General features: G+C 51.6%; 1 protein-coding gene across 35 annotated transcripts in view; it reads right to left on the bottom strand.

Annotated features, from left to right (window-relative positions):
- The window catches only part of MBNL1 (muscleblind like splicing regulator 1), a 67,929-nt gene that overhangs the window by 31,839 nt on the left and 15,567 nt on the right, over positions 1-20,523 (bottom strand). For 20 of the 35 annotated variants that reach the window (XM_056499015.1, XM_056499017.1, XM_056499013.1 and 17 more), the window contains exon 2: positions 15,887-16,830. The exons of 11 other annotated variants lie outside the window; for them this stretch is intronic. In XM_056499015.1, coding sequence (XP_056354990.1) covers positions 15,887-16,060 — 174 coding nt within the window. In that variant the 5' untranslated portion in view covers positions 16,061-16,830. Of the gene's footprint in view, positions 1-15,886; positions 16,831-16,906; positions 16,995-20,523 lie in introns of those variants that run through there. 4 more of the 35 variants (XM_056499030.1, XM_056499018.1, XM_056499035.1 and 1 more) reach the window with 4 other exon arrangements.

Below are 20,523 nucleotides of genomic sequence, written 5' to 3'. Positions count from 1 at the left end.
ACCCCTGGAGGAACGCCCTGCTCAATCCAAGTGTGCCTGAGGCCTCCAGGGAGGCAGAACAATTCATGCACATGGACACACTCATCACCAGGGATGGCTGCAGCCCTGCCAGGTGGGCTCACATCTCAAACAAAGTGCAGCTCTCCCCCCCCACACCAAACAGGGCCCACAGTGCATTCCTGCAGCATCCAGGGAACTTCTCCTGGGGCTCACAGCTCTCTATGAACCCTGGCTGCAGTGGAAATAAACCCAGCAGAGGGAATGTGAACATCCCTGAGGGCTGCAAAGGACAAACTGAGAGGTGTGTGGGAACAGGGCAGAGCAGAGTGGGACAGCAGCACAGCAAGTAAATATTGCCCAACACGGCAGCAGCACTGGGGAAAAACTGACAGAGTGCAATAACAGGAAGCTTAGTCACTTCTGGAGAAAAAAAGGGAGCATGTGAGCAGGGCAGAGGGGAGAGGAGGGCCAGACACCGGGATGGGATGGGATGGGATGGGATGGGATGGGATGGGATGGGATGGGATGGGATGGGATGGGATGGGATGGGATGGGATGGGATGGGATGGGATGGGATGGGATGGGATGGGATGGGATACCCTGCTGCACAAACACTGCAGGCTCCTGCACAGGCTCCCCCAGTCGAGCTGTGACCCCACACCCACCTGCCCAGCTCCTCCTCCACCTCAGCACACCCCAGGTGTGTTGGGGGAGAACACCCCAAGTGCTCAGCTTGGACAAGGAAACACCAGCAAGAGCCCCTGAGAACAGTGTGCTGGTGATGGAATTACCAGGCTTGGGTGCCTCTCCAGGCAGTTGCATTCAGACCACAGAGACACTTTGCAGAAGCCTCAGGAGTGGGGATGGAAGTTGAAAGGAAGATCAGATTTCCCTGATGGCAATGAAAGAACCCATTACTGCTGAAATATGGCCTGTGCCATCACTGATGAGGGGATAACAGCACTGGGTGTTAATAAAGGGACTAGAAAAATACAAACCCAAGATTTTACTACATCATCCAGAGAGGCAAGAGAAAAGACAAACTGGAAGTAATTAGAAGCTAGATAAAGAAAGGCACCAAACCATGGCCAACTGATGACAAGCTTGAGTAATAGTTTTTTACTGCTTAGGCAAATGAGGGAAGAAAAGGATATAAATAATAAAGGGTACAGCAGCAGAGAAATAAAGAAACTTGAACTAAATTTCTAGTTCAAAAATTCTTACAGGGAGGATCAAGCAAAGTAATTCAGACCTCAGGGGCCAAAAAAAGATACCAAAAAGTGTTGATATATTTGACATCAGAAGGCAAAGGGAGAGTTAAAAGTCTTTAACAAAGAACAAATTGAAGCAAGCAAGGCTAGGAAAGGGAAAGTGTGGTGGGTAAACAAGGGCTGACACATCAGGTTTGTTTTACCTTTCAAGTGTTCAGTGAGGCACAGCAAAAGGTTCCTAACCAAACAAACTGCCCTGCAGCCCCTGCAGGCAGCAGCCCCAAGGAGGGCAGGGCTGGAGGCCCCTGGAGCAGCACTGGGACCCACATGCAGCACCACTTCCACTGTGCTTTGGGATACACTGGTCATGTTCCTTCAAAAAACCAAACCAAAGCAACCAAACCAAACCAAACCAACCAAACCATACCAACCAAACCAAACTAAACCAACCAAACCAAACCCAGCCCTGGAGCACTCCACAGCTCCATGGAAAACGAGGAGGGAGGACACCCTGGCTAGGGGAAGGAAGCTCAGTGTCCTGTGAAGGCAGCACAGACAGGCACAGGGGGAGCACACAGAGCACACAGAGCATGAGCACTGTGAATTTCTCATCTGGAGGGTCAGCAGAGCACAGAGCAGGAGCACTCTGTTGAATTTCTCCCCTGGGGGCAGCTGGCCATCCCCACAATAACAGTGTCCAGCCTCCCTGCCCTCGGGTCAGCGTCCAGCTCCACCACAGGCACGCCCATGACACGATTCAATAATCATTAACATGCACATGGAAGCATCAAGCACAGCTGGAGCTTTCAGCCCACACCAGTGCTGAGCTCCTTGCTCAGCTCTGTGCTGCACTAGGGGAAGGCAGGACAGAGGGCTCAACAGGCCCTGTATCACTCACAGGTTTTTTCTCATACAGCTCAGGAATAGTTTCCTGCACTAAGTGCTTTCCAGGCCTCTTAACATTGATATTGCAGATCAATATTTCACAAAGACAAAGCTGCCTGATGGATGTGTGCACTCATTTAAGCATCTCTAACAGGCAGCTCTGCTGTAATCACACACTCTGCACCCCTGCTACCTTCCACCCCAGAGGTTTGGCCTCGCTCACTTTCCACATGAAACAAAATGACAGTGAAAGGACAGAACAAAAGACCCACTGTAAGGCAGTGTGCAAATAAAGACAGTATCTCTCTGCTCTGTCCCCACCAGGGCAGTGCAAATACAATTACAGCTACCAGGAAACATTGCCTGCTCTCAGGAGCTCTCCAGCCTCTCTCTGCTAAAGCCCTTACATAGGTTTTACTTTTAAAAATGCAACTCCTTGTTAGAACAGATACTCACACAGAGTGGGAGCAGGTGAGAGGCTCTGTGTGCTCAGAAATGCAGCTGCATGGTGAACATTGATGCAAAAGTCCTGAAAAGCTCAACTCTGTCAGCCACACATGGAGGGGAAAATCGCTCAGAAAAGCTCCTGAAACACGTGCCAGTGCCAGCAGAGGAGCAAAGGAACACCTAAGAGCAGCAGGTGTGTGCAGTGCCTGCAGGGCTGGCAGGGCAGGGGGTGCAGAGCACAGAGGTGCAGCCACCTCCCCTGCCCCAGCTGTGAGCACAGCAGCTCACTGCACACCGGGGGAAGCACAGGTGGCAGGATTTGTTTCTCTAAAGTTAAATAATCACAAGCCGTGCCAAACACTGCTCTGGGGTCGGAATTGCCTCTGGGTGTTTATTTTCACACTGACAATGCCATGTCCTGTCCCGAGGCAGAGCTCTGCTCCTGGGCCCAGCCCCACAGGAGGTCACCCAGCAGGAAGAACCAAACCCCAACCCACTGGTAAAAAGGCAAGGGGAGCAGTATTTGTTCCACAGATGCAGCATTTGCAGGAAGAATTCCTTTACAGAAAGGGTGGTCAGGACTGGAAGGGGCTGCCCAGGGAGGTCTGGAGCCCCCAGCCCTGGAGGTGTCCAAGGAATGGTGCAGGTGGCACTCAGTGCTCTGGCTGGGTGACAAGGTGATCAGTGATCTGGGAGGTGTTTCCCAGCCCAGTGATGCTGTGGTCTCTGCCCCTGGCAGTCTGATGTGTGTCAGGACATCTCAGCAGTGCCACCACCCTTGGTGACACTGAGCTGCAGGAAATGCATCCCTGCAGAGACTGTGTGAGTGGGAGCTCAGCCACACCACCTCAAACACTCCCACTTCAGCTGTTCAGCCACTGAGCTGGTGGGAAATGAAGAACTTTCCACGAGTGGGAGCCAAGTGGGCTGATGAAACAAACAGGAACATTCAGAGGGATCATGAGCTCATTGCAGAAGCACTTTTCCCCAAGTTCAGCACGTGTGAGGCAGAATCAAAGCTCCAGAGATCAGAGCATCAGCCTCAGGGCTGGGATGCAGAGCTGCCTAACAGGTGCTTGCTCTTCAAAAACCTAAATTCTCTTTTAATATATTTCACTTAGATCTATGAGAGGAAACTTATTTCTGCGTATTAAAAGGAAATAAACCAAATATTGAATTCCTGTCTTTTCCATTACCTTTTTTTTTTTTTACATGAGGCCTGACTCACTCTAAAAGTAGTAAAATGGCAAAGTAGTGAAATAGAAAATGAGAACTTCCTGCCCTCCAAAGGAACAAGCTGGTGGTGCCAGCTCTGCTCACCATCACTCCCAGGAGCTCAGAAGCAGCTCCAGGGAGCTGGAGATGTGCTGCTCCCAGCAGCTGATCCTGCCCTTCCCTGGAATCCTGCCTTCTGCAGCTCCCAGGGCCCACACAGCTTTGACACAGTGTGAAGGAGCAGCTGAACCGAGTAATTTGTCAGGTGATCAAAACAGAACTTGAGCAGTCACTCAGTAACACTTAATTATTTGTCATTTAAACAGAACAGAGAGGAAAGAATGGAACAACTACAGATAGTGCTGGACAACTGACCCATGGCTGTACTCCAGACAACCATAAAACCCAGCAATGCTTTCCAAAATTTAAATATTAAATACGGGTGTATTTTTAGCAACTACTGTTTTTAATTTTTTTAAGCATAAAATAGCTTCTTAATTCACAGAAGGTCTTTGCAGCTTCTGAAGGCTCCTTTTTGTGTACAAACCCAAAGTCAACACACAAAACACACAGCCTGAAAAAACTGGAACATACAGACATATATCTGATACACAATGAGCACACATATATTGTATATAATATTCAATGAGCACACATACATCCACAAACAGCCTGCAGTGTGTGCATGGCCCAGAACAAAACAAGTACAACTACTAACTTCAACCTTCCACTGCTGCCACTTTTTCAGTGTCTAATTCCTCAGGTATCTAAAATTACCAGAAACATCTACATCATGGTATGTGAAATATTTCACATTGTTACAAACATTAGCAGTGTCTTCAGCAAATGGACTAAACATGAACAGGAGACCTCATTTCCCTTCTGATTTTCAGTGCCAGACTCAATGATGCCAAATGCTAAAGGATTCCAACAAGGCAAAATTAGGTGTGCTTTCATCCACGGTAAAAAAACAGAAAAACACTCCATCAGCAAGTGTTATTCTTCTCTTTAGTTATATTTAATCACACTTTTGGAACTAGGTGCAAAAGATCTGTTGTGAAAAGCTGACACATTTTGTCAAGGAGTCGTGGAGCCTGTCTGCACACCACATCCCCAGGATCTCTGACCTCCTGTGCTGTACTCCTGCTTCCCCTTCCCCTTCCCCTCTCTCCCAGAGCCCTCCCTCTCTCCTGTGTTATCTGCCAGGTGGCAAAGCAGCATCTGACCTCTTCAGCCTTTTGTCACTCTTCTGTCCCTTCCTTTATTTCTTTCTCTCCTGCCTTGTCTTCCCTTCTAGTTAGAGACTTAATCACCTTTATCAAATAAAAAATCCCTGTTCCTCCTGTTCAGTGCAGCCACAGAAAAACACCCAAACCCTGGTCCTGGCTGCAGAGCTCTCTCTGTGCTGCACATCTGCTTTGCCATTTGCAGCTCCACTCATCATCACTTCTCTGCAACAAATGCCCAGCCTGCTGAGGTGCTGCTGGGCTGACCAGCCCCACCACACCCCTCCAGTACCTGGAAATATTTAAATCAATTCTTTTTCTATTAAACAATTCCTTGTGCTCCACTGTTAACAAGAGCTTTGCATTTTAAGGTACTTTACTTGGAACTGAAGTTGTGATTTCCATCCATCCATCATCCATCCATCCATCATCCATCCATCCATCCCTCCATCCTGCAAGGGAAGCACCTCACTGTTCCACAGACACGAGGTGCAGCCAGTGTTCAACCAACAACAGGAATAAATAACAATGCAGATACAAAGAACTGACTATTCTGCTTCCTCTAAGGAGTGTTTAGTGAGTTTTAACCCTTCAGTTTGCCCAGTCAAGGACCTTCCCAGCTCACCTGCATTTCTATTTGGTTACAGACACTGCAGACATCCAGGCTGTCTCCTGACTCAGCTCACTGCAGGGAAGATTTTACCAGGGCACCAGACAAGCAATGGTGTGTCAATGCAGATGGTTTTCTGAGCACACCCTACAACCAGAAAGCTGAATTTCCAGGCACAATTTCCCATCTACAGCTGGCTCTAAACACTGCCTGCACTGTAAGAAATGGGCAGGGATAGCAGAGCCAGCAGGCACCCAGCTGCACTCACCCTGTCTCTGTGGCACAATGTGCTCTGAGCTGCTGCTGATGGCTGAACTCTGCACAGAGCTCAACCAACTGTACCCTTTCTTTTCACAGAATTTGCTTCACCAATGTCAGTTTACAGCAAGCCCCAAGGACCCAGAAAACATTTCATTCTGCCTATTGTTTTTAAAAGTCTTCAGTTAAATCTGCATGCTCTTGTTCCTATATAACAGAACAAAGTAAGGAAAACTGTGCTGTTCCTGACATTGCTGTGGTGGTTACTGCACACCTAAAAACCTGCCAGGCTCCTAGGAACTGAGAACCTCTCCCTGAGCCAGACAAGGAAAGATGCTCTCAAATTAAAAAAACACAACCTTCTCCTCACCCAGTATCAAATAACAGCACTGAACCTGTACAGGTTCTTAGACTGAAGCCCACCAGGATAAAGAAAGAGCAGAAAACAATGAGTTTTACTCCTGCAAAGTGGTAATTACTTGCTACACCTGTAGCTACCCTGCCTTTGCTGGCTGCTCCTGGACTCTATGTAAGCCTGGAATTAACCCATGCAAATTCAGTGAAATCACACCAACAATAAGTAACCAGCTTTGCTTCCTCCCAGAACTGCTGCTCTTTTCAAAAAGCACTCTCTCTCTTTTTGCTAGTTTTCTGTACTATTTTGCCAAGTTAGGAATGGTCCAGAGAAATCTGGAGCTGAAGAGAGCCTTTCCAGGAACTTGACAGGACTTGAAGTGCTCTGAGATGAAGCTGGATCCAAAGCTGCTCCCCCAGCCGGCCCCTTCCCCTGCTGCTCCTGTCAGCAAACTTCAGAACCATCAGCACTCTCCCATCAGAGCTGCACTACCACCCCACCATCCCCTCTCTGAAAAGACAGACAACTTTTTGGGATCTCCAGGGCTGACAGCTGAGAAGTTTATCCAGTGAGTGGAGTTTAACAAAAAGGCAATCTGAGGAAGCAGCTTGCTCGTGCCAGGGTGAAGCCCTTCAGCAGCACTACACTGGATTTCTTCTTCTTCTTCAAAAATCCACTTCATCAGATGTATTTTCCTTTATTTGATCAAACATTGCAGCTGCTTTCAACTACCTCCATATGTGCTCTGCATCAGTGAAATCCTGAGATGTTTCCTAATGAAGAGGATAAGTCATAAGTATTTCAATAAATTCAGCCGTGAACCTGAAGGTTTTCTCACTTGCATAATCCTGCATTTCAGGACCTGACAACTCAGCATCAACTTAAATCTCATTTCAACAGCAGTAATCCTCCTAGTGGCACTGTGAAATGGGGGACAAGACAGACCTCTGGAAGAGGATAAAAGCAGCTCTTGCTGTTTCCTCCAGGGGCTGGTTTGGGAGCCCTGGTGCAGGAGCAGCCCGGAGCATCAGGGACTGCCTGGTACAGACACAGCCCAAAGCCCAGCTGGTGTGTGTGCAGGGATGGCTGCACCTGAGCCCTGCAGGAGGGCTGTGACCTCCTCTGGTTTGGCTGCTCACCTGGGGCAGAGCTCCCTCTCAGCTCTCAGCTCTCAGCTCAGCCTGGCACACGGGAGCAGCTCCTGCAGGAAGCAGCACCCGGGGCAGGAGCTCCCAATAACATCCAGCTGGGCTCAGCAGCCTCTGCAGTCCCAACAAAGAAACACCAGCATTTCTCCAAAGTCAAAAACCAGATGTGATCGTTCGGTCTCCAATGTAATTTGTTGCTTCCAGCAGATTTCAGTGAGCCTTGGCAACCAGGAAAAACAGACACTTGGGGTCACCCTGGGAAGGAGACAGGCCCCACAGGCTGCTCCTGATCACTCAGTTAACACTTGGGACAAATGGCTGGATGTTCTTGACGTGAGGTTTTCCGGTTTTATGCTTTTTTACATCCTCCCTGTAAACCAGTTCAGAATTTTACTGATTTTGACTCTGCCCAGCAGAGCTCCTGACTGGAACAGGAGCCCACGCTGGTTTCTATTATGCACAGCCTTTAAAAAATGACAGTGCAAATGCTGCAGTGCAATCTTTTAATTTCTGCTTAATTTCCCTCTGCTGAGGCAGAGCTGAAGCTGTAAAACGAGCTGTGAAGGCTGTAGTTAGTTGCAACTCCTCTGTCCAAAACCTGATAAGATTTCAAAACACCATTTATCTTCCCACAGAGGAACACACGTGCTCTCAATTGTTTGGTTTGCTAATGGACTGTTTGCCACTCTGCCTAACAATTGCCCCATTTTCCCCATGTGTTTGCCACTTTTCCCTTTGCTTCCTCTTCTGGAGCTCAGCCTGCTGGCAGACACACAGGCTGGAGAGGAGAAAAATGGCAAATCAGGCCTTAGGAATTTGAGCATTGTTTATGTTTTCATTTTTTGCCAAGGGTTACTGCTTTACGAGCTTCCTTGGAATGAGCCATGTGTCCATCTGCCTCCCAGGCCTGAGCATCACCTCTTCTCTGCCCCAGAGCCCTGGCACTGCCCTGAGCCCCAGGGATGTCACACAGGTAAATCACCCAAGGATCACCTGCTCAAGTGGTCTGGGTTTCTCCTTTTGCCTTCATTAGAGAAGAATCAGAGCCATGATCTGCCACTCTCAACATGGTTAGTGCAATAGGCTTACAGGATTTTCTTTTCTTTGTATTAAACAACATAAGGTTCTTACTCTACACCCTTAGGTGTCACACAAAGGGGAACAACAAGTCAGAAGAATTAGTATTTTTTGAAGCAGTGACAAAATAGAGAGACTTGAACAACTAACAATTACCTCTCTGAGGTAGAAGAAATAAGATGCTCACCAATTTCAGCAGTAAGAATAAGAATAAGAATAAGAATAAGAATAAGAATAAGAATAAGAATAAGAATAAGAATAATAAGAATAATAATAATAATGCTACATTTATATATTTTTAAGCCTTCTTGGTAAAAAAGTAGCAGTCACTTTTACAGAGTTCATATGTTCTATTTAGAAAAAACAAACACTTCTACATCAGAAGATAAAATACTATCATACCAAGTGCTGTCTCAGACACAAGGCACCAGAGCTTCAACCTCCAACATCATCACTCAAGCAACTTACACTTCTGGTTTACAGCTTTTTCTTAGAATTCAAAAAAAAGCAGAGAAATGTGGAAGTTTAAGACTTTCCAGCTGTTGAACGAAAAGTAGAAAAAGCTTTTACACTTCATTGGGACACCCAGCTCGAACATGAAGGAGATGCCTTAGCAGGAGTGTAACTCAAGGGACAGGAGCAGAGCTGGGAGCTGTGCAGGTTATCCCCAGAGCCAGGGGTGTGGGGGCTCAGCAGCCACCACTGCAGCACCTGCAGCCAGATCAGCTCCAAGCAGAGGGTCTGGGAACAGCAGAGGGTCTGGGAACACTGCAGAGGGTCTGGGAATACAGCACAATGGGTTTGGGAACAGCAGAGGGTCTGGGAACAGCAGAGGGTCTGGGAATACAGCACAATGGGTTTGGGAACAGCAGCAGGTTTGGGAACACTTGCAGCCCCCCAGACAAAGAGGGCTGGTGTGGGGCTGTGCCGAATCCCTGCCCCTCACTGTGACACTTTCCCCAATCCCCTGCCCCTCGCTCTGTGACACTTTCCCCAATCCCCTGCCCCTCTCTGTGACACTTTCCCCAATCCCCTGCCCCTCGCTCTGTGACACTTTCCCCAATCCCCTGCCCCTCACTGTGACACTTTCCCCAATCCCCTGCCCCTCGCTCTGTGACACTTTCCCCAATCCCCTGCCCTTCACTGTGACACTTTCCCCAATCCCCTGCCCCTTGCTCTGTGACACTTTCCCCAATCCCCTGCCCTTCACTGTGACACTTTCCCCAATCCCCTGCCCCTCGCTCTGTGACACTTTCCCCAATCCCCTGCCCTTCACTGTGACACTTTCCCCAATCCCCTGCCCTTCACTGTGACACTTTCCCCAATCCCCAATCCCCTGCCCCTTGCTCTGTGACACTTTCCCCAATCCCCTGCCCCTTGTTCTGTGACACTTTCCACAATCCCCTGCCCCTTGCTCTGTGACACTTTCCCCAATCCCCTGCCCCTCACTGTGACACTTTCCCCAATCCCCTGCCCCTTGTTCTGTGACACTTTCCCCAATCCCCTGCCCTTCACTGTGACACGTTCCCCAATCCCCTGCCCCTTGTTCTGTGACACTTTCCCCAATCCCCTGCCCTTTGTTCTGTGACACTTTCCCCAATCCCCTGCCCTTCACTGTGACACGTTCCCCAATCCCCTGCCCCTTGTTCTGTGACACTTTCCCCAATCCCCTGCCCCTCACTGTGACACTTTCCCCAATCCCCTGCCCTTCACTGTGACACTTTCCCCAATCCCCTGCCCCTCTCTGTGACACTTTCCCCAATCCCCTGCCCCTCACTGTGACACTTTCCCCAATCCCCTGCCCTTCACTGTGACACTTTCCCCAATCCCCTGCCCCTCGCTGTGTGACACTTTCCCCACCACAGGGATGGGGAGTCCTCGGCACATCTGCAGCTCCCACAAGATTTGCATTTGCCATCCATGTCCCCATTGTTCAGACATCTTTATCTCAGCTTCCAGGAAACGCCGATGACTCATCCATCGGAACATCTGACGAAGCTAACGTAATTTCAAAAACCAGTTCTACTTAGGCTTTTTTTCCCAAGAAAAAAAAAAATTAAAAATTATGGTAAAAATCAAATTTCGGTTGCAAACCAGTTTCCTGATTTAGGAACTCGAGCTTATTTTTGCTGTAGACAGTCTAACAGGCTTTTAGGCATCCAAATTTAGGAAAAAAATCCTACGGCATTTAAACAAGGCAGAGCCAGAGCTGGAGCTGACTCAGCCGCTCCAGCACATAATTTGAATACACTACATAATCATTCTTAGTTTAAAATTATCCTCCTAATATCACAGAGCCAGATTATCCCACACACGTTCATCTTGATTCATGTGCTCCCCGAGGCCGGCCCTGCAGGTTTCATTAGCACTAATTAGGCAGCAGGATGATAAGGTCTCTCTGGGCTGTCCCAGCCCTGACCTCCTGCAGCACCTCAAAGGTCACTGGCGCCTTTTGCTGCCCATGAACACGGCTGCCCTGCTGCCCACAGCTGAGAGGAGCTGCCAGCTGCACCCACAGGACGTGTGTCCCAAACAGGGACGGTGTCAGAGCCCAGGGCCACCACACACAGCACAGCAGAGAACCTCGGGAGCAGCACTGCTTCCCCTGCTCTAGCCATACACAGAGTTTGTGCCTTCACTGCACAGCAAGGGGAAATAATGATTTAGGGGAAAGAAAAGCAAAAAAAGTGCTTTAGCCAAGCTACAAGTTTCACTTCTGGCACCTATTTTTGCCTGCTCTGGGCTGGCAGGGCAGGAAGGGCAGGGCTGGGCAGGGCTGGGCAGGGCAGGGCAGGGCTGGGGAGGCTGGGCTGGGCAGGGCAGGGCAGGGCAGGAAGGGCAGGGCTGGGCAGGGCTGGGCAGGGCAGGGCAGGGCTGGGCAGGGCAGGGCTGGGCAGGGCAGGCAGGGCAGGGCTGGGCAGAGCTGGGGAGGCTGGGCAGGGCAGGGCTGGGCAGGGCAGGGCAGGGCTGGCCAGGCAGGGCAGGGCAGGGCTGGGCAGAGCTGGGGAGGCTGGGCATGGCAGGGCTGGGCAGGGCAGGCAGGGCTGGGCAGGGCAGGCAGGGCAGGCAGGCAGGCAGGGCTGGGCAGGGCAGGCAGGGCTGGGCAGGGCAGGGCTGGGCAGGGCAGGGCAGGCAGGGCTGGGCAGGGCAGGGCAGGGCAGAGCTGGGGAGGCTGGGCATGGCAGGGCTGGGCAGGGCAGGCAGGGCAGGGCTGGGCAAGGCAGAGCATGGCTGAGGCTGCACACTCACTCTGCTCTGTCCCTGTGCCTGCAGAGGACACCTGGGCCAGGGCCAGAGGAGAAGGGCACAGCCCAGGGTCCCTCCGAGGATCTGCTCTGCCTGTTTATGTTCTAAATATAGCAGAGCACACCGGCCACGGGCAGCTGGAGGAGCCCTGCCCAGGGCTGCAGCTCTGCAGCACTCACACTCACACCTGCCTGACGTCACCCCTCACAGCTCTCACTCACTCCTGAGGCACACACAGCCTGGAGTGACACATCACAGCATCACACAGCGGGCTGGGCTCAAAGGGACCTTAAAGGTCACCTCCTTTCAACTCCTGCCAAGATGCAGGAGTTTGTAGAGAAAAATTCAGTGACTAAGTATCTGTCTTATGTCCAAGAGATAATGCAAGAATAGCAATCTAATTAATACTAATATTATATACATTAATAAGAAATCAAATATTTTAACATTAGGGTCAATTTTCCAGCGTATTGCTATTTTAGTAAAGAACAAGGACATTACATCCATATTGAATTACTGAAAAATTAAAAATTACTTTTGGATGTCCTGAACAAAAATCTTTTTTATCTGTACTAAAGTATTGACTGACCTTATAAGGTCCAGACAGAGCTGGTGCAGCATTTCCCTAAATTGCTTTTGCAGAACATCCAAAGTTTGGGATATTGCAGACAAGGTTAACTCAATGGCTAGAGCTGGTTGAGCTCAGGACACACCAAAACTGACACAGAGCAGAAACAAAACCAAAACTGAGCAATGGCCCCAGCAATGGGGATTGGACTGGGAATTCCCCCAAGGGGCACACTCCATTTCCTGTTTCCCCAAGGTATTCTGGTACATGGCACAGCTACTTAACCATGGCACAGCTACTTTACTAAACATGGCACAGCTACTTAACAATGGCACAGCTACTTTACTAAACATGGCACAGCTACTTTACTATGGCACAGCTACTTAACTAACCATGGCACAGCTACTTTACTAACCTTGGTACAGATACTTAACAATGGCACAGCTACTTTACTAAACATGGCACAGCTACTTTACTATGGCACAGCTACTTAACCATGGCACAGCTACTTTACTCACCATGGCACAGCTACTTTACTAACCTTGGTATAGATACTTAACTATGGCACAGCTACTTAACTAACCACAGCACAGGTACTTTACTGAGCATGGCCCAGCTTTACTGACCACCCCTGGCCAGGGTGAGAGCTGCTGGGCCGGGCTCAGGCCGGGACACCATGGGCTCCTGCCCCGGGCTGCAGCGAGGGAACTCAGATCCCCGGGAGCCTCTCCAGCACACAGCAGCTCAGCCACTGGCAAACCTTTCAGCATGAGCACAAGTAAACAGCTCTGGTCAGAAGTGTATTTTTAAACAGCAGATTCTTTCCCAGCTCCCAGCTCGGCCCCTTGCTGACTGCACGGGGCAGCAGTGTGCTCCTCTCCTCGAGGATCTGCAGCGACGCTGTAACGTTACCCACGTTATCACCCACGGACCTTGCAGTGCTTTGCAAAGGTCAGCCTCAGCTCCTGCACTAAAGCAGGGAGCGAAGAGCCCTGCTGACAGCAGCAGAAGGGCCAGTCATGCTGCTGGGGCTGGGGAAACAGGCCAGGCCCTGGTCCAGCCCCTCTCCCACAGACACCAGCTCACGCTGCTGCCCAGCTCCAGCTCCAGATCCAGCATCCCCAGCATCCCCAGCAGCACTGAGCTCCCAAGGCACTTCCAGGAGCACTGACATCACGTCCGGCTCGCTCCGTGGCCGGGTTCCAGCTGAGGAGAGCAAGGCCAGCGGGGTCAGGCCGCGATGGCCAGGCACACGTTGCTGGGAAACCAGCCCGGGGCCACTGCGGTGCTGTGCACAGCAAACCCATGGTGGCTGCACAGCCCCTCACTCACAACAGGCTGGAGCCTCTGGGGCCAGGCCTGTGCTCTGGCAGCAGCGCCATCCCCACGGTGACACCTCACAGCCACCCATGGCCACACCAACACACGCTGGCACCGCGGCTGGGACTGCTGGCACTGCCAGCCTGGCTCTGCTCCTGCCCCGCTGGCACTGCCAGCCTGGCTCTGCTCCTGCCCCACTGCCAGCCTGGCTCTGCTCCTGCCCCGCTGGCACTGCCAGCCTGGCTCTGCCCCTGCCCCATTGGCACTGCCAGCCTGGCTCTGCCCCTGCCCCGCTGGCACTGCCAGCCTGGCTCTGCTCCTGCCCCACTGCCAGCCTGGCTCTGCTCCTGCCCCGCTGGCACTGCCAGCCTGGCTCTGCTCCTGCCCCACTGCCAGCCTGGCTCTGCTCCTGCCCCGCTGGCACTGCCAGCCTGGCTCTGCTCCTGCCCCACTGCCAGCCCTGGCTCTGCTCCTGCCCCACTGCCAGCCTGGCTCTGCTCCTGCCCCGCTGGCACTGCCAGCCTGGCTCTGCTCCTGCCCCACTGCCAGCCTGGCTCTGCTCCTGCCCCATTGGCACTGCCAGCCTGGCTCTGCTCCTGCCCCGCTGGCACTGCCAGCCCTGCCTCTGCTCCTGCTCCGCTGGCACTGCCAGCCTGGCTCTGCTCCTGCCCCACAGGCACTGCCAGCCTGGCTCTGCTCCTGCCCCATTGTCACTGCCAGCCTGGCTCTGCTCCTGCCCCGCTGGCACTGCCAGCCTGGCTCTGCTCCTGCCCCATTGTCACTGCCAGCCTGCCTCTGCTCCTGCCCTGCTGGCACTGCCAGCCTGGCTCTGCTCCTGCCCCACTGGCAGCCTGGCTCTGCTCCTGCCCCACTGGCACTGCCAGCCTGGCTCTGCCCCTGCCCCACTGCCAGCCTGGCTCTGCTCCTGCCCCACTGGCACTGCCAGCCCTGGCTCTGCTCCTGCTCCGCTGGCACTGCCAGCCTGGCTCTGCTCCTGCCCCACTGCCAGCCTGGCTCTGCTCCTGCCCCACTGGCACTGCCAGCCTGCCTCTGCTCCTACATCCAGCACATGCTTAATGCATAAAAACATCTTATTTCCACATTTTACAATTAAAGCCCCACGTACATTGTAATTGCTCTATTTAAAAATAAATTGAACAACACAGAGACAAATCCTTTCAGTATCTGCAAGTTAAGCCATTGCTGGGGGTGATGGAGTGGGCATTTCAGGCCTGAGAGCACTGTGAAGCTTTACCCCAGGGACAAGACACATTTTGAAGCTCGGGATGCTGAGGATTTACAGAAACCTGCTGTCAGCCATCTCCTGCCCCGCTCACACTGTGCTGGGCCTGGCTGGGCTGGGACCTGCAGGAGCTGCTCCAGCTCCTGCTCCAGCTCCCTCCTGAGCACAGCTATGCCAGCTCCACACACTCAGCTCCACTTCCCAAGATCCAGGCCCAGGAAGAGAAAATCACACTGTAGAAAACTCTGACAGACAAATTTCTGCTTCCCAAGTTTTGATTTTGTCATGACTCCGCTGGATTAATTCTGTACTGTTTGTGGTATGAGTATTTCATGTGTTAGGTTATTTAAACAAAAGGAAGGAGCTGGGACCCAACATTTAACACCTATCAGTAACACGACAGCTACAGTGAAAAAACAGCCCCATATTTATGGTGCCTAGCTGGGATGTGCCTCCTGAAAACCCTCACTGCTCCTGCCATGCTTGCACATCCAGAGGCACCTTGCCTTGTGCTAAGTGCTGTCCTTCCCTTAAGCAAGTGCACTTGGGTAAATGATGGGATAACCACACCAGTGCCAACCCTGGAAAGGCAAGCAGGGTGCTCACAGACACCCGAATAACCCAGGGAGGAAAACACTCTTCTAAGGTTCACCATCAGCTGTCCAGAGACACCAACAACCCGCTGGTAGTTACGAGATGGAAACAAATCCTCATATTGCTTACGTGGTTTGTGCTATTAAAAACAAAGAATCCTCACAGTGACTTTGCTGTTTCTACGTGAAGTGCCCTTTATTCCAGCTACAGGCAGGGAATAATTTGGAGGCGAAGAATGAGCCCCTGTAGCCATACTGGTGGATTTGAGCCCTGCCAGACGTATTTTCCCTTCGTTCTCTATATCCTTCCCCTTCCCAAAGGAAAGCTGCAACAAAAATCGGCAAGCATCAATAAAATAAAAGCAGCAAAACAGCCCATTGCTGGCAGGCAGCACTTGCTCCTGTTCGGCTGCAGGATTTCTCTGGCTACAACTGCTTCTTTCACTAACCACATATCCTTGAAAATAATGTAATATTTACTCACTTTCAATGAGTCAAAGCAGGCGATTACGCGTCCGTTTTCAACTTGGCAGCTTTTCGATGGGTGTGCAAATTTACATTCCGTGTCTGGTCGTGAGCAAGTCCCCCTTTGGAACTCCCTACACACTTCCAGCGTTAGCCATTTTGTGTCCCGGATCGGTGTGACGCTAACAGCCATCTTTAGATTTTACAGGTAGTTAAAATTTCCAATAAAAACGGGCAAACAAGTGTCTGAACTGATAAACTGGAAATTACGAAAGTGCCACCTCCAGAACACTATTTTTCCCCCGCTCCCTAATTTTAAAACAAGTACGTGTAAAACGGGGTGGCTGCGATCCCGAGGAAGGGCTGTGTCACCAGAGTTGAGCGCGTGGCGCCGTTAGCGGGCTCGGGGCAGCCGGGAGCGGCGGCCAGGTGCGGCGGCCAGGTGCGGCGGCCAGGTGCGGCGGCCAGGTGCGCTGCGGAGCGTGGCCGGGACTAGCCCCGCGCGCTCAGCATCCCGTCCGGAGGGCAAGCATGGGACCGTGGCGGGCTCGGCAGCGCTTCCCGAGCTGCTCCCGGGGACGGCGGCGGGCAGGTGCCTCCAGGCAGCGGGCTCGCAGCGGGCTCTGCGGTGCAATCGGGATCGATTAGTTTGGCATAGACAGATGCAGCAGTTTAGAGCAGCGACCGACACTGGGTTTAGGCTGGGGTTTGTTTTTTTTTTTTTTCTCCTCCTCTCCTTGGCTTTCGGGCAGCAGAGCTCTGACCTTCGGGGCACACTTTAGTGCACAGTGCAGCGGCGGCGGGGGAGCAGCGCCGGACCCTCCTCCCGGCGGGCGCGGGGCTGGCAGCGGCGGAGCGCTGTCGTCGCAGTCTAGCTGGCAGCAAGCAAGGCAAAAGCAGCGGCTGCTCTAGAAGCGGTCCCAAGCAGCAGCGACGTCAGGAAAGGCACTTCTTAGTACCAACCTGTGGAGAGAAGAGACACGTTAGGAGCGGGCGGCGCGGGCGCCCCGCGAGCCGCCGCCCCGCGCAGGGCACTCACGGCTGCGGGCGGCGGGGCCGCGTCCCCGCGCGGGGCCGGGCGGCAGCTCCGCCGCGGGCCAATCGCGGCGAGCGTTGCAGCGACACTCCGGGCAGGGAGCCAATGGCGGGGGCCGTCTTATGAAAGGTCGCGCCTGTCAGACGCCGGCCGCGCCGCGCTGCCCCGAGCGCGCCCGCCGGGGGCCGCGCGTGCGGCCCGGCGGAACCGGCGTGCGAGCCCGCCGGGAACGGCACCGGCAGCGGCACCGGCAGCGGCACCGGCAGCGGCACCGGCAGCGCCCGCCCGCCCTCCGAGCGGCTCGGGCCCGGCGCCGCCTGACCGCCCGCCGCGGCTGCCCGGCGTGCGGAACGCGGCGGCTGAACGGGACCGGCACCGCCCCGCCCGGCCTGAGCACAGAGCCGAGCCTCGCTCGGAGCGGACACCGGCACCGGGACACCGGCACGGGAGACACCGGCAACGGGGACACCGACACCGGCACCGGGGACACCGGCACGGAGGAACCGGCACCGGGACACCGGCACAGGGATATCGGCACACGGACACCGGCACCGGGACACCTGCACAGGGACACCGGCCCGGCCCGAACGGCACCGCAAACCCCGCAAACTCCGCCGGCAGTGAGGGCTAGCCCTGCCGTCGGATGGGCTTCCCTTCACACCGCGACTGATGCCAGCTCTGCCACAGAAGCCTGGTGCCCCCTGCCACTCAAACCCAGAATAATGAGCTCCAGCGCCCGTCCCCACCTGAGGATCTCAGCCCGGAGCACAGGGACCCTGGTGGCTCTGCCGGGGACACACCGACAGCACCAACCACGGGGATTCTGCCAGCGCTGCAACCCCAAGAGCATCCTCTGCCCGTGCCAAGGGCAAGACCATTCCCGTTCCCGTCTGTCTAAAGATGCTGCTTCATCATCGTCCTATTTCCCACCACCCTCCAAGGCAGGTCACTGACAGCCTCCAGAATCACACCCTGGGAAGCGATGCTGCCAGCGTGGATGCAAACCAACAGATGAGAAAAAGCTACTCTTTTAAAATCTAGGGACACAGTGATCAGAACAACCAACTCCAGGGGAAGGAAAACACACCTAAGAGAGCTAATGAGATTACAACAGGCTCCGCGGGGTCTTTGCCAGGACACTTGAAAACATGCCACATTTTTAATCCCTGCTAGCGAGAGACAAACAGCTACATAATTACTTGCAAGCACAAGTTAACAACTAAGTGTCTTGGTGGTAAACACAGACACTCATTTACTTCAACTCTCTAGAAGTCTGAAGTTTGGGGTCATCCTGCAGCAGCAGTCACTACTCCTCAGTCATTGGGATATCGAAATCTTAGGACTTGAAAACTTGTTCTGTAACAAGTGTCCAGGCAAACGCTTCCCAGCCATGAGAGATTAGCACTGAGCGATCTGAAAGCAGAGAAGGTGCTGCTGGGGCCGTGTGCCTGCAGGTCCCACAGCATCCCTGCAGCCTGCTGCAGGACTGCCAGCACACCAGAGCGCTTTTGGAAGCCTGGACACATCTCAGCTCTCAGTCAGGGTGCACAGATGAGAGCTGGATCTGCATCCTCCCACCATCCCTCCCACACTGCACAAAATGACCTGTGTTATTTTGTTAGGAACGTTTGTTCTCTGTGAGACCCTCAGGACAGGGTGCTGCCAATGCCAGCAAGAAGAGCTCTACCACAGAGCTGTGGAGCTGCTCTAAGCAGGGTGTTCTCCTGTTCATTAGCTTGGTAACCAATCCATACCCAGCATCGATTTTTCCAAACACCAAGAAGAGTTAGAGCAGCAAATTGATGCATTTTATACACTAAAGCCAATGCAAGTTAAAGGCCACCACTTCCAAACAAGGTATTTCACTCTCATTACACAAGTATCCACCCCTAACAAGAAATGAAAGAGAGCATGAAGGCAGCACCTAAATGAAAACAGATGAAAACTGGCTTTTGTGCTCACATGTACTGACAGGAGAAATATTCCTGGTGAGACTCCCAAACTGTGCTTCACTCCTGGGTTACTTGAAGTGTTTTGTCATAGTTTGTTGTCTACCTGCAAACAGCCAGAAATGTCAGCTTTAAAAATAGCTTCGAGCAGAAATAAACCCTGACAGAGGTTTATCTTCAATGCCTCCACTAAATAAAGGAAGATATTAGCATAGAATTATCTTTTTTTATCTGCATAAACTATTTTCCTGTCACTTTAAAATTCTCTTGTGATAGTCACTAAGGAGTCCTCAGTAAGCTGCACATGCTAGAAGGAAGATACACTGTCTGCAAAACCCAGCTGATCCATGGGATGTCTCCTGTGGGCTGTGTCTGATAAGGGGGGGAGCAACTGCAACAAATCCAGAGCGAGAACCACAGGGACAGGACAGGAAAAGTACTGAACTTTTTATTTTTCATTTCATTAAAACTGATTTCCAAGTCGATTGTTTCTAGACCCCACTTAGGAGAACAGTCAGTCCTAAAGACTCTTGTGATCCACAAGTGGGTTTTAAAGCTCACCTTTTGAAATTTGGAAGCATTTGCTACTTGCCTTGGGAACACTGTAACATTGGTTTGGCCAAAGCAGAACCTTGCCTTCACTGAATATCAAGACACAAGGATTGAAAGCAAATTAAAAAGTGATTCAAGGAAGAGACAGAAGAAAGAAATAACACTGAGAAGTCACTCCTTAGGGGGGTAACAGAGATGGCTTAGTTGTCTCCTGAGCTGGGTCAATGAAAATGATTAAGAAACAGCCTCACAAATCAATGGAAGGGTTATCTGGAAATGTCCAAGAAAGTGAATCTGACACAGAAGAGATTCCTGTTACTTCCCCTTATTGCTATAAAAAATGTACAGACAGATTAATGATGCATTTTTCCTCTTCATTACAGTCTTTGACACAAAAATAAGATATCTCCCTGCACTGAGAATCACTCCCAAAGAGGCATTGTTCTCACTGTTCCAGTAACTGGGTTTGCTGGACATCCCTGTTTTCTCTATCTCAATTCATACACATCTTTCAAAGAAAGATGCAGAAAGCTGGGCAGGCAAAAAGCCCAACACTAGGGAGAGGATGGCAGGGAAGAATGCTATTTTAATGCTTAGAGCAAGTGGAAGCTGAAAACACCAGTCTCAATGACATGAGAACTGTCAGCAAGAACAGATAATTACACAACGTGAATTCATCCTCATGACAATGACTCTAATGAGATAGGAAAGGGAATAAAATCAATATTCTATTTACACTGACAGGGCAGTCTCAAAGCCTGAAATTGCCAAATGGCTGTCTTTTAAATCAAGGAACACAAAATTACTGACTCCTTACAGTATTTTGAAAACACCTCTGCCAAACTCAAAGTTTACCAATAACAAATCTCAATATAAAAGTTGGAAGAGATACAGCAATTACTCCATGGCACAACTGAGGGATATAATTATAGCACTGTCACAAAATTAAGCTGAAACAATGAGCTAATTAACATCTTGTCACATAACAGTATAGGATTGGATAAAGGAAAATACTCTTTAGTAAACTACAGCTGAAGAAGCCAATTGTCCCACTCTGGGCTGCACCTGCTGCTCCCACGGGACAGCACAGCAAAGCAAGATCACTCCTCTTTCCATTTT

The sequence above is a fragment of the Oenanthe melanoleuca genome, chromosome 9 (assembly GCF_029582105.1).
Source record: "Oenanthe melanoleuca isolate GR-GAL-2019-014 chromosome 9, OMel1.0, whole genome shotgun sequence".
NCBI classification, from domain to species: Eukaryota; Metazoa; Chordata; class Aves; order Passeriformes; family Muscicapidae; genus Oenanthe; species Oenanthe melanoleuca.
The sequence above is the reverse complement of the archived record's forward strand: the minus strand, read 5'-3'. Positions and strand labels throughout refer to the sequence as shown.